This window comes from Moschus berezovskii, chromosome 12 (assembly GCF_049115385.1).
Source record: "Moschus berezovskii isolate FMDL1 chromosome 12, NW_MosBer_1.0, whole genome shotgun sequence".
Lineage (NCBI taxonomy): Eukaryota > Metazoa > Chordata > Mammalia > Artiodactyla > Moschidae > Moschus > Moschus berezovskii.
This window is the reverse complement of record NC_142471.1, coordinates 44534493-44552698: the sequence shown is the minus strand read 5'-3', so window position 1 is coordinate 44552698 and position 18206 is coordinate 44534493. Positions and strand designations below refer to the sequence as shown.

General features: G+C 49.8%; 1 protein-coding gene across 2 annotated transcripts in view; it reads left to right on the top strand.

Moving 5' to 3' along the window:
* Positions 1-2834: 2834 nt before the first annotated feature.
* DRGX (dorsal root ganglia homeobox) overlaps positions 2835-18206 on the top strand; it is a 31655-nt gene continuing 16283 nt past the window's right edge. Inside the window, exons 1-6 of one of the 2 annotated variants that reach the window (XM_088842486.1) lie at positions 2835-2868; positions 7221-7318; positions 8171-8272; positions 9320-9424; positions 11406-11584; positions 11675-11787. In XM_088842486.1, the coding sequence (XP_088698612.1) occupies positions 2835-2868; positions 7221-7318; positions 8171-8272; positions 9320-9424; positions 11406-11584; positions 11675-11787 (631 nt within the window). The remainder of the gene's footprint in view (positions 2869-7220; positions 7319-8170; positions 8273-9319; positions 9425-11405; positions 11585-11674; positions 11788-18206) is intronic. The other variant, XM_055425254.2, reaches the window with a different exon arrangement.

Here is an 18206-nt window from a genome sequence, read left to right as displayed (position 1 = left end):
GTCCCAAGTAACTTTCTCGTTTTGGACAAGAAGAGGATTGGGATCGGCTCCCAACACCCAGAATCTGACGGGGTGCGTTCCGCCGCCGCGGAGCTCAGGGCCGCAGAGGGGACCTTGTGACTGGTCGCTTCCCTTAGCATCGCAGTAGAAACAGGTGCCGCTGTCCAGGGTTCTGACCGATAGGGAGGCTCGGGGAGCGCCCTGCCTGCAGACCCAGGACAAGCATGTCCAGTGCCTAGGACATCTCTGGGCCTTGACAGGAAACTGCTTTGGCCGATGTCAGGAATGGGGACCTGAGACGGGCTTGGACCTCGTTGGTTTTGGGGGCCAACGCGCGCTGGGCGCCTGGTTCCTAGGGTTCCTATACAGATACTCAGGTCCTCCTTGGAGCATCTTGTGGAGCCAGCCCAGATGTTTTCCTCACCTCGCTTCACAGGAACTTGGCTCCGGAGCGCTCAGGGTGCTTGCAGGAAGCCGCCTAGGGTAGTAGGAGTTTGAGGGGGCTTTTGGCAGACCCAGGCACTTAAGGGGAGACTCCGGCTCTTGATTAGAACTCCAGAGAGCACGGGTGCTCTGAGGGAGACAAGGAGAGATAGCGCGCTGAGCTTCCTGGCCTGGGCTCAAATAGAGTCGGTTCTGAGGGCTCTAGCCCTTTCCGGATGGAGTGGAAATGACTCTCTCACTACCCCGCCATCCCAGCTTGCTATTGCGCCCGCCGCCCAGACCTGCAGGCTTGCTCCCCGCTGGCGGGTCGCCTGGACTCCTGGAGTCGGTGGCCCTGGCGAAGCTGGCGCCGCGGGTTCTCTCCGCTCAGAAACCAGCCAGCGTTTCCAGTGGTTTCTTCCTTGAGATGGGGTCGGCTTTCTGCGCCTGGGCGGGCTGAGCCCAGGAGGGGCCGCTGAAGTGTAGCGGCCCTGATTTGTCTCTGCCGAAGCGGTCTTGCTTCTTCCTCCTGGCGGTTTTCAGAGGGTCATCCACTGGTGATCCAGGGCCCTGGCAGGCAATCTGCCCTCCAGCTCGATGCACCTTCCTTGGAGTGGGTGTCCACGTGTGGGCCGCCAGGCCTTTTGTTTCCCACTCACTGTGTCTTTAAGATCAAGGCTGGATCCCAGGCGATGCAGGGACCCGACCTACTGCCTCGCCAGGGATCCTGAACGCAGCATTAGAATGTTTATAAAATATTCAATTTATGTAGTCTGTCCAAGAAGCCATCGTCCCAAAATAAAATCAGCAGTCTAGACGGAACACAGACACCAGAACTTATCAACAGTTGTCTGACTTGCATCTTCTGATGCATCTTGAGTGGGTCATAATACCAACTTTATTTTCAGTGGTGCATAAATTAATTACACGCATTTAATAACCAAAATATCATTATATTCCCCCTTTAATATCATAAAGGCTTTCCGCCAGGGAAGCACTTAATAGTGCAGGGGGCCGTAACGGGCTATTATCCTAGTGTAATGCTATTACAGAACCAATTATGCGCCATTAGACTTGCTTTTTTTGCAGTTTATGTGATTTGATCCAATCCCGCGCCCCTGACTTGAAAATTTCAGCCCGGTACTTTAGAGTTTAATTTTCACCCAGGCAGAGGGAAGGGCGGTCTCTCTCTGCTGAGTGTCTGCCTCCGATGCATTTTAAAAGTAATTGCGAAGGGTCCCACCGCATATCATTTGCATGGAGAAGCGAACATAAATTCAGGGACCCCTTGCTGAGAACAAAATAAAACTTTCCTCTTGTACGGTCGCTTGGAAAGGGAAGCCGTGTGCAAAGAGTTCCCCCAAAACCCATCCGGTGGCGACAATTAGCAGCTCTTTGTCAATTCGCAGCTCGGGAGTCACCAGGCCTCTGACAAGGGGAGCCTAAAGTCAAGCTCCTGCGGAGAAAAAAGGTTTGAGGCAGAGGGAACTCGGGGTGGGGGTGGGGTGGAGTGATCAGAGAATAATGCCTTTTGGGGGTGGTGGTAGTGGTGATTGTTTCAACCTTCTAAAAGAAAAGAGGAAAAGACATTTCTGATGTTTGCTAAGAAATGACGGATTTTTTTTTTTTACACCACGTGGGCCATTTGTAAGGCCCAGTAGACCTATCCAAGTTACTCGCTGTAGACAGCGCTGGAAATAATCAGATTAAGGCCAATTATGCGTGAGATTATAAAGGCGAGTGCTGAGCGGCGGCGCGCGCTGTAGACAGACAGCAAGACATCTGGCCACTTCCCGAGTCACTTTTCTGGTCCTGCGGGCGCCAGCCGCGCGGAGCCCCGCCCGCTGCCAGTCGAGTCCGGCGAGCGGACCAGAGGCGGTCGCGCTCCGGCCTTCCTCTCCCGCCGCCCGCCGAGGTACGCGCGGCTCCCCACCCACACACCGAGCCCGGTGCGGCGGGCCTTGCGGCTGGCTTCCTGGCGGGGGCTGCCTTTGGCGTTGATGCCCTGGCGCGCTCGCCGACTCGGCTGAGGTGGCTTGGGAGTAGGCATTGCAGTGGGGACCCCTGAGAGCCGGGAACTAGACTGCGTAGGCTTGGTGTTGGGGCCGATGCTGGGGGACGTCTGTCTGGGTGGTGGACCGAACGGAAGGGCTGCCCACAGGGTCCCCGTTTTGCGACGGCACTCCACCTCGCCTCCAGTCCCCATAGTGGACTGAAGGCGTTGGGAGGGGGTTTTCCAGGAAGGGAGCGCCCAGTGCGCTCCCGGGCCGGGCGGAGGCTAAGGCAGAGGGAGGCTTAGACTCTATCGCTGTTTGCTCTGCAGCCGGGCCAGACTGACGCGTACGCGTGCCTTGGCGATCCTGCGGTCACCCTCCCGAGTCCTGGCCGTGCAGTCGATCGGGCCGTCGGCGATGTTTTATTTCCACTGTCCACCACAGCTAGAGGGTGAGTAAGCTCCGAGCCGAAGCTGCTCCAAAAGGCCGGTGCCGGCCAGAAAGGGCCCGAGCGGCAGCTGGGGCTGGTTAGGTTAGGTCCCCGCTCCGAGAGGGGCGCAGCCACCGGCAGTTGGGGTAGAGGCCCCCTAGACTCCTCCCCACATCCCGCTCCAGCTTTCCGCCCCCGTGGCCACCTGCCTCCTACCTCCCCCATCCCTGCCTGGGCTGGTCGGCCCCAGGCAATGTGCGCTGCCAGGACAGGACCCGCGGATCCTCCTAGCACAGATGCTGGTGTCACGCCTCTAATCGCGATTCCCCGGCCCGGGGGGCTGCATCAATCTTTCACGGTGGACTAGGTGGCGTGCATGGCCCTGGGCCGGAAAGGAGCAGGAACCACCCTCTGCCAGGCTGCTCTCACTGCCCGCCCAAGGCAGTCTTGCTCAGGGTCCTCAAGGTCTACTCCAGGACGACGTGGCCCTCAGGAGTCCGGTGGCCTTGCCCACCAAGTGCCCTGGCATGGTGCCTCCTCTGTGGCTCACTGGTTTTCTGACCCCAAATGCTAACTAGTTCCCACTCCCATGGGCATCCCATGGCCAGAGTTTTGGTCTTTGAGGGTCTCCAGTTCTTAGAATCAATTTCCCTTCAGGAACCTTGGCATGGTCCCTGCAGTGGATTAGGTGGGGATAAGTTGGTGAGAAGGGGAGAGCTTGGATCGCTGGTCTTGAGGACTCCCCAGGGGTGGGCCCTCCACAAACAGAGGAGATTACTAATGCCTCAGGCAAATGCAAAGCCACACACTCTGGCCCTTTAACAGCGCCTTCCTCAGACCAAGTAGTCTCAGCCTTGGGCTATCAGGACTTATAACTGGGAGCAATACCAAGACTTGGTTTTGGCAGCCTACTCCTCTGATTTATTTGGGGGTGGGGGAGGTGAGTGAATTTTGGAGGTAAAGAAATCAAAGGTATGGGGCAGGGCAAAAGGTAGTGAGACCATGGAGAACCTGAAATATCAGAGTATGCTCCTTCACCTTGCCTTGCTTACCTGGAGCAGTAGCTGGCTTCAGCTGGGCCATACACAAGGGCTTTCAGAAAGTTTGTTTTGTTTTTTCCATAGAAGCTTTTAAGAGCTCAGTAAGATTTTCTAAAGCAGGCTAACGAAGCCCAGTGTTCAAGCCCTGTCAGCTTGATCAGCATTCCTAAGAAGGGACGGACAGACACGTGACTGCATTTTACCTCCTTTTACTCCCAAGGACCCATGCTGATGGGCTTCATAAAGGTCTGAGAGGTTCAGCCCCTGACCTAGGACTGCAGGGAGAGCCTCTGCCTTTGCAGTAGACACAACTTTTCTGCATATGAGAATCTCGGGTTTGGACTGATTGGTACTCGGCAGCCCACCTCTCCAGTAAAGTGGGATGGTTGAGGTTTGGGCATTCAGCATATGGTGGGCTGCCAGGGTGACTGAAGGGGAAAGTCCAGCCTGCAGAGTGGGTTGCAGAAGTCACGTGGGGAGAGTCTTGGCCAGCCTGTTGTGGCCCCAGAGCACTGAGCTGCTGCTACCCTCAGCTTAGCTCATCTTTCTTTCCTGCATCTGGGCACATCCCACCTCAACGGTGATTCTGATTTCTGTGACCAGAAGAAAAGGAAATGGGATTTTAAGAACTTTTTTATTCCTTTGCAGATGTGTTTCAAAGCCAGCTTTACAGAAAGGGGTGTTTTATTTTAGTTTAGTCTTGCTGGGGAGGAGGTTACTGCTGCAGATAGAAAGGTTGCGGACAGATCTTTGGAATCTGACATCTCATTATTGCCTGTTGGCTTTTTAATTTTTATTAATCTAGAAAGTCATACAGGAGAAAGCAAACATGGCTCATAATCTCACTTCTCAGTTAATTTTGCTGAAGTTAAACTAAAAAGTACTACATCTACCTGCTCAGAGAATTAGAATAGAACAGAAACTTGTACACTGAAAAGTGAGATCTTCCTTCTCTATGTCTTTTTCTAAAGATACTCCCTATTGTTGGTTTCTTGTGATTCATTCAAGAAAAATACGTTTCTACCTGCATCTACCCTCATTTATGTATTTTTTCCTGTATACGTTATGCCTTCTTTGTACTGAAATCATACTGCCACACCATTCAGTGCTCGTTTTTTCCTCTTCACAATACAGATTTTGGTGATTTTTCTGTGTTAATGTATGCAGATGTACTGGCTTATTTTAAACAGCTGTGTAGTATTCCGTTATATGTTGTACGGAAAATGTCTACAGTTGGGCATTTTGGTTGTTTCCATTTTTTTCTGTTATCATGTTACCAGGAACAATATTCTGTCTCTATTTTGGCACACTTTTCAAGTATATTTATAGACTAAATACCTGTATATACATTTAAAATTTTGGGCAGATATTGTCAAATTATCCTCTAATAAGTCTTCACCTATTCGTGCTCCTACAAATGGTGAAGAGTGTGTAAAATGCATTATGCTTTTATCTGTACTGGTTATAATTGTGCATCTTATTTTTTTTTTTTGCAAAAATGTTTTGTTTAATTATTTAAAGGTTTAAATTTTCATAATATTATCAACCATTCTATTTGTTTTTAAGTAAAAAGCATGTTCTCTTATTTTTCCTCTTTTCTATTAGGTTGTCAGTCTTTGTTCTTATTAATTTGATCAACTGTCAGCCTTTTTTAGGATCCAGTGTGACATAAAGGGTTTTGTTTAAAGATATTATACATACATTTTGTGATACAATTTGGGACAAGCAAGCAGAAATTGTGAGGCCGATTGTGATTGGAGAGTCTTAGAGATTACACTTCATCCTCACCAGTCAGGTGCTTTGTTTTAAAAGGAGACAATTTGGTTTCCCACGAACTAATGAGAATAAGATTGTTTAGAGTCTGTCTCTTTGAAGTTTCCAGTGAGCTAGAGAAAAATATTTTGAGAATTTCAAGGAAGAAAGCAAGTTGGATGAGACAATGGAGGGAGAAGTCTTCACCAGAGAGTGGAGGTCTTTTGGCATAGGATGAGGGGAGTAGTGTAATGAGTAGGAGGGACTCCTTTTAGTACATAGAATTTTAAAAAACCCAAAGGACATTGCCACTTTGGGCCTGAGGTCCTTCAGAGGGATAATTCCTGGACAATGTGACTTGTCAGCTCCTAATGCCGAGCATGCAGTGATTCTGAGACCGGAGCCTATGGCAGGTACAGCATTCATTGGCTAATGGGAACTTGCTCATTTGTTTTGTTAAGAAGTCTTTGTGGACTGTCAAGTAAATGACGCACATTTGGAAAATGATCTGAATGCACATTTGGGGCCAAACTCTGTTTCGGCTTATTACGAGCTTTGGAGGCTGCCAGGGAGGACTGTGGAAAGAATGCCTTTCTTTTCAGAGAATCAGGAGCAGTGGGTCTTTTATGAGCCTGACCAGAGGCTGGGATGCCCTTTGAGAATGGTTCTGTTGAAGTCTGCTTGGAATTCAGGACAGTCACTATTACAGCAGATTTCTTGTTAGTTGAAATCTATATAACAGATCCACTATGGCGCCGAAGAGCTGTGACCAATGGTATTAATATTCATTTATAAACTTCTTACTTGCTCATGCCTTGAAGTTCTAGGAGAGGAGTGCTGGGGAAATCTCTTGGAGATTTCTTTCTTCTCCCTTTCCCAGCCTTTAATCCGTATTGTTTATAGAAATAAGGAAAAGTAAAGTAACAGGTGAGCAAAAGGGAAACTTTGAGCCTTCTATTAAAGGATCAGAAATAGAAGGGATGAGCTGAAGGTGCAGAGATGCAGCTGGAGCCAGAAAGCTGATGAAGGCTCGATCTCAAGTCAGTGACCCTTCCTGACTCAGAGGGTCCAGAATTTCACAAGTGGACTTGGCTGTCTAGGGAGTAAGGTTGCCATCACCCTGTGAAATAGGCGTAGTAAGTAAAGTCAAGTCGCTCAGTTGTGTCCTACTCTTTGCGATCCCGTGTGCAGTAGCCTACCAGGCTTCTTTGTTCATGGGATTCTCCAGGCAAGAATACTGGAGTGGGTTACCATTTCCTTCTTCAGGGGATCTTCCCGACCCAGGGATCAAACCCGGGTCTCCCGCATTGGAGGGAGATGCTTTAACCTCTGAGCCACCAGGAAATAGGCATAGTTGAGCTTAAAGTCAGAGATTACTGGGACAGAAAGAGAGAGAGCGCACGGTAGAGTGGAAAAGAGGGCACCTTAAGAACAGGAGCAGAGAAAAACACTTTTGGCCAGACGAGGTTCTGTCTGGAGGGGACAGGCCACTGCCTCCCAGTGAGGGTGCATAGCAGCGGCTCTGCGTGAGGACTGTGGGGGTGCGGCTGTGTTCAGACTGATCCTGTTTGCTCACCGCAGGCACTGCACCCTTTGGCAACCATTCTACGGGAGATTTCGACGATGGATTTCTGCGGAGAAAACAGCGCCGTAACCGGACCACATTCACTCTTCAGCAGGTGATGATGTCCCCCTTCTGAGAGCCAGCCACTTCCTGCCTCCAAAAAACTCAGAGTTTGAGCAACTCTTCTTTGTCTTTTAAAATAAGGCCACCGACGAATTATGTTAAACCTGCTCTTTCTGCTTTCTTGAACAATTTGTGTGTCAAGGGGTCTGTTTGGAGAGAGGGCAGAGGACGATGACCTTGTTGTGATCCCAGACAGTAAATGAAGAGGCAGTGATGCTGGGGCCCATTTGTGTCAGGTTGCTAATCTCGGGGACATGTTCACATCAGCGATGTAGCAACATCATTTCAACCTCGAAATCACCTTCTGAGGAAGGCAGGTCAGGTATTCTCATCCCCAGCAGATAGACGAGAAAGCCTAACAGGTTGAGGGAATTGTAGACAATATTGTTGTCTGTCAGTGGAAGGAATACGACTGGAACCTTGACACTGTATTTCCAGGGCCCTTAAACCTGTCATTCTCCCAGAGCACCCTGGAGCAGAAAGCCTGGGCGGTTTCCCTGGAACTGACACAGTGAGGGCGTGTGCAAGTTGCTTCTGTTCTCCCAAGCCCTATAGTGAAAGCCACGTGGGCTGCACTTTAAGTGTAAAGGCATATACATTTTAGTACCTCTCTCCTACCTCTTGGTGTAGCCCTGAGGTTGTTAGTGAGTCTTCGCTCCTAAGTCATCTGCGGTTGAAATTTTAATTCTGTGGGATCTTTTCAAAGAGCTCTTTTCTTCCTCTTCCTCCTCTATTTGATCTGTGAAATGACTTCCTCGCCACTCATAGAAAATTTGAAATATGCATCTGTTTGCTCTCACCTCGCTGCAACCTCTCACCAGTAAATATTTTTTCCTTTTACCAGCTAGAAGCTCTGGAGGCAGTTTTTGCCCAAACACACTATCCCGATGTCTTTACCAGAGAAGAGCTAGCCATGAAAATCAACCTCACAGAAGCCAGAGTGCAGGTAAACCTTCTTTTTAATTATTTAACTCTCTTATATTAAAACTGGCAAACTTTTTTTTTTTTTGACATCATGACTGCAGAGTGCACATTTGGCCAAAGAAAGCAAATGAAGACTATCTGTCATTTTCATGATGCACTTTAATAACATCAACATAATGTGGAATATTAGATTAGGTTGATTAATCGGTCATTCATAATTAACTAGTGATAATGTTCTACACTAATTTGTCCGCGTCTCTAAGGTACTAAATTACATCAATGCACATCCATTTCCTTGCTTTGGAAAAAAAAAAAAAGAGCTGAGATGCTATTCTCAAAGCAGTTCTGACCGCTCTGGGGTAAGGCCGGTCAATTGCAGAGAACTATGTTTTCATATGGGAACAGGGTAGGATCTGCTTTCCAGAAATTGCATCATGTCCAACTTTTCTCCAGTGTGTGGACTCTTTCAGAGAAGTGGATGTGAGGAACATGGGCAATTTAAAAATCTTTAAACGGCAGCATCGCAGGGCTGCCTCTGAGCCGAGCGTGGCTTGCGGTGACCGTCTCTAAGCAGGATTTCTTTTTAGAAGCTCCATGGTGATTACATTTAAGTGCACAAGCCCGCCGAGCCTAGCAGATGTGCCCGAATGCAGGAGGAATAGATTTGCAGCGCCGCCTCTCTGGGAGAGCTATTCTTTGAGCACAATTATATATTCATTTTATTTATGGGGTTTCCTCCATGCTGTTTCTGTTCTTTTTTATGTAGGGGCTTGGGGTTAAGACTATGCAAAGATCTAATTGTAGGAAATATAATAGTTTGCTTTCGGTTCCCCTGGGTCATGTTAGTATCTCTTAAAAACCAATGGCTGAAGAGAGATAATGGAATTCTGAGCAGTAAATTGGGGGTTGTAAACAAATTATTTCCCCTATAATCAGATTATGTGATCCTGATTATTAAATCTGAACATGAATCATTGGTCATATGCGGGCAAATTAAACTGATTATTATTTGGAAATGAAAATCTCCTTTGGCCAGGATGCTGTTTATCCTTTCTTTTTTTAATGCCAGCTTGCCAATAGCTGCCTAAAGACTGAACTGCAAATTGAGATAAATGACACAATTATTGAGCATTCAGAAGTGGAAGATCATAACTTCTCCCTGAAAGGTGCAAGGGTGAGATAGGGGTGGTGACAATTAAAGCTGGGGATTGTTGTTCGGGCTATTGTTGGCTATTATGCAAACAGACAATGGTTGTGAAGCATTTGTTTAGTGAGCCTCCGTGTGGGGACATGGCTCTGCTGGCGGGAAGGGAGATGTGTTTACATTTATACCCCTTGCTCATTCAAATATGATTAATGTTCTATAAAGCAGGGTCTTAATCGAAGCTGATGTTGTCAAACAATAACTAAATAGGGAAATAAACGACTCCATCATGCTCTTTCCTCAGAAGCAGGCGAACTGTCAGTGCAAAGTCATTAAAATATGATAATGAAAAATAGCTCAATTAAATGTTGTTATAGCTGTGACCTTCATTCAATTAAGACGCCAGAAAGTGTCTGCATTTTGCTTTGCATTTAACTGCCCTAAATTTAGAATATAGATAAAATCATTATTCAATGGTTGCTGATATGTGCAATTAAAAACCAACTAGATTAAAAAAGAAAGAAACCCAGTTAAAGGAGAATGAAAATTCGGAGGTGGGGTTAGCCTAAACTCCCAGGCTCTCTCCTGGGCCAGTCTGTCGACAGGAGGACGAGAGGATGCCCAGGGGAATAGGAGGGAGGTCTAGCCAAGCCTTTTTTTTTTTTTTTTTAAACCGGGACTAATCTCCCAGCAAAGATGGGAAAGAGGTTTAGCTGCATAGAGTTAAGAACAGCAGGATTTCCCTGACCTCTGGGGACACCTTGGGCCTGGTCTGCCTGGCTGCCCTGAGGCTGTCCTACAAACACAGGCTTGGTTCCCAGGGCTTAAAGAACTTCACACCCGCCTCTAAGAAGGTGCTCAGAGGAGGTGAATCATAAGGGGCCTCCTAACCTGGAGATGGTGCAGATAATAACACTAGCCTATGTTCACTGCGTGATCAATTGCTCTGTGCCAGGCACTGTGCTCCGTGTTCTTCATGCGTCTCTGTTCATTTTCCTAACAATGCTTGCGGTGGATGGGTGGGTGGGGGGCACTATTATTATTCCCAAACAATTTGGATCATGGTCCCCAGCTAAGCCACTGGGCTTCAAATTGTGGATCTGCCCCATAGCGCTTGAATCATCTTGGACAAGTTAAACACTTTGTGTTTAGTTTTCTTTTCTGTAAAATGGGAGTAGAAGAGCTGCCTGCCTGAAAAGTTTGCAGTGGATTCTGAATCAGATTCACTGGGATCCAGGATTCTAAGCTGGAGCCAACTCGAGTCAGTGTTTCTGTTGGGTGCACAAGTGATGTACTTTTTTGTCATGATGTGATGATGTGTCAGGATTAAATCATATGCATGAGTCCAGACACACTCAGGCCAAACCTGCTGGAAGAGAGAATAAGTATTTTGCATGCGGAAACCACAGGGCAGTGTTTTATAAAGTGTTCTGATGATGAATCCCCCCCTACTCCCCATAGGAAACACATTTCACATCAAATAAATGAACTTGCATATGCTGAGAATTTCCACAAGAGGGTACATTTACCCTTATTCTGGGCAGTGCATTTGGATACTTGCTGTGATTTGATACTCATTTAAAAATGCCTTCCCTGGTGGTCCAGTGGTTAAGAATTTGCCATCCAATGCTAGGGGATGTGGATTTGATCCCTGGTCAGGAAGCTAAGATCCCACATGCCTCATGGCCAAAAAACCGAAACATGAAACAGAAGCAATATTATAACAAATTCAATAGAGACTTTAAAAATGGTCCACATTAAAAAAAATCTTAAAAATGCCTGTCACATTTTCTACACTGATTTTCTGACCCACCTGTGGGTCTGAAGCTGCAATTCAGGGAGCATCACTTTGCTAAATCTCTGGAGAGAGGAGGCTGTGCTCCCACACTCCTGCTGTTAGGTCTAGGGAGCCCAGGCATGGGGACCAGCCTTTTGGGTTTAGGTTCTGGTTGCTTCCTTCTGTCTGATTTTCTGCCTTTTCTGGGTGTGTGTCTTTCCTTCACGGACTCAGGTTTGGTTCCAGAACCGAAGAGCCAAATGGAGGAAAACGGAGAGAGGGGCCTCTGACCAGGAGCCAGGAGCCAAGGAACCCATGGCAGAGGTGACTCCTCCACCCGTGAGAAACCTCAACTCCCCGCCCCCGGGGGACCAGGCCCGGAGCAAGAAGGAGGCCTTGGAGGCCCAGCAGAGGTGAGGCTGGCTGAACCCGTGCCTGGAGGGCCGGGAGCTGGTGGGAATGCCGGGTTGAGAACTCACCCTGTGATTTTCTTTCTCTGCCAGCCTGGGACGCACTGTGGGTCCCACAGGACCGTTCTTCCCCTCTTGCTTGCCGGGAACCCTCCTGAATACAGCCACCTATGCCCAGGCCCTGTCACACGTCGCCTCCCTGAAAGGTGAGTCTGGACTCGGATGGCCTGCACCTCCTCCCCGGGGATCTTGAAGATTATTCTTGGTCTGGCCCATCCTTGCACCTGGGGTGGGTGCAGATCCTTTTCTCCTTCTTTCAGGTACAGCCAGGGTTGCAAACAGCCTCCGCTTGCATACATGCTGTCTTGTTTGATTTCTATATGTCTTGAGAATATAGGTGAATATCATTAAGTTTCAGTGCACTGGCCAAAGGACTGGCTGATAGGTGGCTGTTTCAGAAGGGGCCACTGCATTGGTACTGATTTTGTTTTTTTTTTATTTGAAAAAAAATTTTTTTTAATTGGAGGAAAATTGCTTTACACTGATGTGTTGGTTTTTGCCATACAACAATGCAAATCAGTCATAATTATATATATACATATATCCCCTCCCTCTTGAGCCTCCTCCCCTCCTCATACCCTACCCCTCTAGATCATCGCAGAGCGCCAGGCTGAGCTGCTGGGTTGCATAGCAGCTTCCCACCGGGTAGCTATTTTACACATGGTAGTGTATATATGCGGAGAAGGCGATGACCCACTCCAGTACTCTTGCCTGGAGAATCCCATGGATGAAGGAGCCTGGTGGGCTGCAGTCCATGGGGTCTCGAAGAGTTGGACACGACTGAGCAACTTCACTTTCACTTTTCACTTTCATGCATTGGAGAAGGAAATGGCAACCTACTCCATTGTTCTTGCCTGGAGAATCCCAGGGACTGGGGGGCCTGGTGGGCTGCCATCTATGGGGTCGCACAGAGTCGGACACGACTGAAGCGACTTAGCAGCAGCAGCAATGTATATATGTCAATGCTGCTTTCTCCATTCATCCCACCCTCTCCTTTCCCCGCCTCAAGTTGATCAGTGTTAGGTGCTAGCCTGCAGCTCATGGGTGAGGCCTGCAATGGACAACTGTCCCACCTTGAGAGGACCCTCTCCATGCATGCTGCTCACTCACCAGCCTTCCCCGGGGCCTCCTGATGTCAGAGATCGGCATGCGTCCTCAGTCATATCTGACTCTTTGCGACCCCCTGGACTGTAGCCCGCCAGACTCCTCTGTCCTTGGGCTTTTCCAGGCAAGAATACTGGAGTGGATTGCTATTTCCTACTCTGAACTGTTAGAGCTTGTGGTTTTCTTAAGATTTTCTCTCTTTTCAAAGGCTGCTATTGTTTGAAGGGTGGAAACCATCTGGGGCATTTTTGTCAGGCCGACAGAGAGGGACTCTGATGGGACTGTCCATTGGGGGTTTCTCGGGCAACCCACTGGATGAATGGGTCCATCCAGTGTCTTTTAGTTCCTGGCCCCAAACCCACTCTGTGAGGAAACCAGGCCTCTGTACTGGCCAGGAGCAGGGCTGGCCCCAGAGTGGGTGTGGGGCAGAAAGTGTTAGTGTTGGGGTTTGTCTATCACAGTGGGTCTGGGGGGTGGGAGTACAGGTGTGGGTTATAGCCTTTTAGTAGTGGGAGAGGCCCCCCTAGGGTGTTTCCTGTGTGTTCTCTTTTAGGGTCTGGGGTCTCCTGTCCTCAAGGGGGTCTCCCTCCAGCAGGTTCTTCACACACACACACACACACACACACACACACACACACCCCGTGGCAATCTGCATTGCAAATGTAGTTTCTGGAGTCTGAATGAGGGTATGATGGAGTCTCCCTGGCGGATCTCCTAAAGGACTAGAAGGGGAGAAGGGTGTTCTAGGCACAGGGAACAGGCGTGCAGAGCAGCAGGGAGGAGATCCAGGCTATCCTGGAGAATGACCCGTATGTTGGGTGCTCATGGGATGGTACCAAGAAATAAGGTGCTGGGCCAGAGCTTGCAGGCCCTGGATACCGCACTCTCACAGTGGGATTTTTCACTGTAGGAGGTGGGGGCCTTAGGCCTGGAGCCACTTCTGAGTGGTCCAGGCAGGTGGGCAAATCCTGGTGCGGGAGGATGAGGCTCAGCTCCATCCATCTCTGGACCCTGTGCCCCCCTAGGGCTTCCTTCAGCTCCAGGGGCCACGTCGAGGCCCTCTACAGAGTGGCCTTGGGACACAGTCACAGATAACAGACTGACAGGGCGCTGAGAAGGAAGGCGGGGGTCTCAATCACAAGGAGGTTCCGGAAAGAGATTACCAGTGGGATGTAGGTATCATTCAGGGAGCTTGTCCAGACAGAGGAGCAATCCTGTGTCTGTCTGTTGAATCATCTCTGCTTCGGTGAGGGCCAGCTCAGCTCCTGGGGGTGACTGTCTATTCTATAAACATTCTCTGCTTGCTCCACTCCAGCCTCTTGAGTTGAAGGTGAATCCCACATTTCTTTGCTGGGACAGCCTTTGGGGAATCTGTGGCAAGCTGAGGCCCTGGTGGAGGCCTGTGGTGGCTGAAGGAGGGGAGAGAGGCCCGGACTGCTGGCAGGGAGCAGGAGAGAGTGCCTGCCTGTCACTGAGAGGCCGAAGACAGCAGTGAGAGGGGGACACAGGACGGATCAGGAGGAGGCAGGGCGCGTGGGAGGGGCAGGCAAACCTGTCATCCTCCTCTTCTTCCTCCACTTGCAGGAACTTCCCCCAACCCCAGGACACCCTGGGGGCCTGCCCTAAACTTGCCTTGCTGGAAACAGACTTTCCTTTGATGGAGGGGAATGCTTGGGGTGTGCAGGACTCTGCAGAGGTGATGGCAATCACAGTGTGCACACAAAACCGGGGCACGTCCTTGTGCCTTGTGGTGACGCTTGGGAAACCTGGACGTCCTCACTGGAAGGCCTTCCTGGCTTCAGGCAGGGACGTGAGCTGTGCTGGGGCAGGCGGTGCACTCCGTGTTTACAGACTGAGGCAGGCAGTGGGCCAAGCGAGTGTGTGAGGCTTTGCCTCGCTCCCCCAGATGCAAATGAACTCTCAATCATTTGAAAGACGCAACCTTCTCATTATGTGTGTCTTTCGCCCACTTTTGAGCAAGGGGTGGGGAAAAGACACACTTCTCTACCGTCAGCAGTTATGCAAGGATCATGCTAAGGGGCGCCTTGAGATTCAGCAGAACTGGGTGGAGTGGGGGGCTGGGCTGGGGAGCATTTGCTACTCAAGTGTCAACTGCCATTCAAGTTAGCCCCTGGTAGGCAAATGGATATATGGAACCAACATTGCCAGAACTACTGAAATTTCGGGAGAAGCTGGAAATCCAGATTTTTGTTTAGAATAATCCCATCTTTTAAATGTGGCTTCCAAATCTTCGGGCCAAATGGGCACGTCCTTGGTCAGACCAGCCTGTGGCCTGCCTTCCTGTGGGGGACACTTTTGCTCCTCCCCTCACATCTCTGCTTTCTGTGTTCTTCTCCCTGTTGTCATAGCTCCTACTCAGTTCTGCCCTTCCCGGCAAAGCTGCCCTCTCGCTGCTCGTCCTTACCCCTTACCCACCATGGCCCTTACTCTCTGGTCTCTCTCAGCAGCTGGCTGGTTAGTCTCTGTAAGCTAAGTTGTTGGAAAGGCAGGGAAGTGAATGATTATTGAAAACCTTTTCTGTGCTATGCCTGGTGGTGGGTGTTGTTAAGTTGCCAAGTCATGTTCAACTCTTTGCAACTCCATGGACTGCAGCATGCCAGGCTTCTGTCTCTCACTGTCTCCCAGAGTTTGCCCAAGTTCATATCAAATAAACTGGTGATGCCATCCAACCACCTCATTCATTCTCTGTCACCCTTTTCTCCTGCTTTCAGTCTTTCCCACCATCAGGGTCTTTTCCAATCAGTCAGCTGTTCACGTCAGGTGGCCAGAGTACTAGAGCTTCAGCTTCAGCATCAGTCCTTCCAAAGAGTATTCAGGATTGATTTCCTTTAAGATTGACTGGTTTGATCTTGCTGTCCCACGGACCCTCAAGAGTCTTCTCCGTCACCACGGTTCGAAAGCAGCAGCGATTCTGCTGTGCTCTGCCTCTTTTATTCTTTCTTTCTTTCTTCTTTCTGGAGGAGGGAATGGCAAACCACGCCAGTATTCTAGCCGTGAGAACCCCATGAACTGTTTAAAACTGTCTTATGTTTGGTCGCATTCAATTCTCACATAGGGTAGTGGAGTCAGTGATGTATCAGGGAGGCTCTAGAGCTGCACAATAGGTCAGTGGGGCTGGGATGGTTCTGAGGTAACAGCTGGCATTAGCTGGGGTACTTTTGCATTCTAAAAGTGCCTGACCCTGTGAGGTGCCACTGCCGGCAGTGGGATTTTTTGATCTAGAAGTTTCCACCAAGTCAGCTGATCAGCACAGCCTTGCTCCAGTCCAGGTGGGCTCGGCCGTCCTTGGAGATGTGCTTAGCAGACTTGCTTCTGCCTCAGGACCTGGGGTAACAAGTGTGTACCTGAATATCAGGTTCTGGATGCCCTGGGGTTCAACCCTTGATTGTTTTGTGGAACGTTTGTTCAGTGGTTTGAGGCCTGTGACCTGTAGACTCTTACAGCCAATGTCTCCTATCAGGATTCCTCGAGCTACAGAAGTTAAGTTCATGGCCCAGTCTAGACCCAAGAGAGAAGCAATCCCAATTTTCTAGGCCTGGCTCAATGCCTGTCACCCAGCCTCCCTCTCCTGAGTTCACCCGCAAAAGTGGCTGGGCAGCCAGGTGCTAGCAAAGCTGGTGCCCTGAACTTTGCTTCTCAGGGGCTCCCGGCCAACAAGGGGGCGCCCTCATATTGGGAACTTGATGCATGTGGGTGCTAGAAGGTATATATCTGCGCTGCCATGCCCATCCCTCTTTTCATAAATAAGAAATTGAGGTTCCAGGAGGGAAATCCACTTGCTCACATGTCATTTATATCAGCAAGGTCTCCCCTTTCTTATCAGGGCTGATCTCCGTGGGTCCTGATGTTCTCTTTCCTCCAGACATGATTTATTCATTCACTCCTTTGGGTGGGCACCTGTTTGTAGGGGCTTTGGACCGCTCCCCCCACCCGACCTCTTCTCCCTGGTGAGAGCAGCTATAAATCCACTAGGTGTGAGCCCTGGAGGGGGAGTCTGGACTCACCCAGAGACCAGGACCACTGTCAGCTGAGCACCACAGCCCTTCCAGCCCAGAGATCCTAACCCACTCCTCCAGGCCTGAGGCAACTTGCAAATGACCCACAGGAAAAGAATCAAAGGGAATTTCAGCTTCTGGACTCAGACCAGTGCTCGTGTCTCCTTCCCCAGACTTTGTGGTAGTGGTAGGGTCATATAGCCCTGGACTAAAGACAGCACTGTGCTGACCCTGCTCTGGATGGCACTCTTGGTGTCACTCCCAAGACTCCAGACCAGGGCCTGAGAATCCAAGCCAAGGATGCACCAATGCCTGGCCTAAGTGTGAGGGGCATGCGGGCTCCCAGTGCCTGGGCAGGATCAATTCCCTGGAGGCACAAGGAACCCCCCTCCCTCCCCGCCCGGCCAGTGGCTCTAGAGCTGACTACCTGCAGAGCATTCTCTATAAAGCTGAGGGGCTCTGAATAGGGAGTCTTGGTTCTCTAGTTCTAGGTGTTGTTGTGACAGATGTGAAGTCTTTGCCTGGGGAACATTGAGAGAGCCTCCAGGAGTATTTGTGGGGGAGCTTGGAGGTTGGCAAGGTACAGGGTGCTGAGTTGCTTTAGGTGTTGGTCCTTGAAGTCCTTAGGTCCTTTAAGTAGCTGTTGAGCTCACTTTCCTGGAAACACTGGCTTTGGATGTGCTCTGAGAACAAGAGCCTTCTTGGAATATTGACTGTCTCTTCCTGGAGCGGGTGGCACTAGAGGAGAAAAAGGCAAGCAAGAGTGGATCCAGACAGCTAGTTACAGAGGGACTGTGCTAGGTGGGGGTGCCAGAGCACAGAGCTGTGGGGTGTCCCTATGCCCTTCCTCCAACATGAATGGGTGGACTGGCTGAGTGCTGGCAGCTCTTTCACTGTGGCTTAGCACATGCCAGTGTATCTAGATTCTGCTTTTAATTTTTTTATTAAAGGGGAATGTGGTCCATAAAAGATGAAGGGGAACAGGTCTCCCAGCTGCTTTGCAGATCTTTAGTACCCAGACTGAGAAGTCAATAGCAGAAAACTCTGGATTATAGTTTTCTTAGGAAATTAGAGTCCCTCATTTTCATTGCATTGAGAGACGTGTTGAGGGTAGGGTCCTGGGGTTCAGAAGCAGCTGGAGAGCTGGGAAAACCAAGATGAAGCTGGAAAGGATCCCTGGCTTTGGAAAATACGCACAACTCAGAACTGGCACGGTACACACTGGGCTGCCTTGGTGGACTTGCCTTAGGCCAGGGGCTGAGGGCAGAGACCTCCTGGAGCCCTGCCTCTGCCACATCCTGGGCTGGGCAACTCTGCTCTGCTGCCAGGCCCCAGGAGGCTGGGGGGCAGCTCTGGCGTTGAAGCACTGGGGACACCCATTCAGCAGGTTCAGCATTGGGGTGTGTGGAGGGGTTTTCATGGAGAGATGTATCTAGATGGGTCAG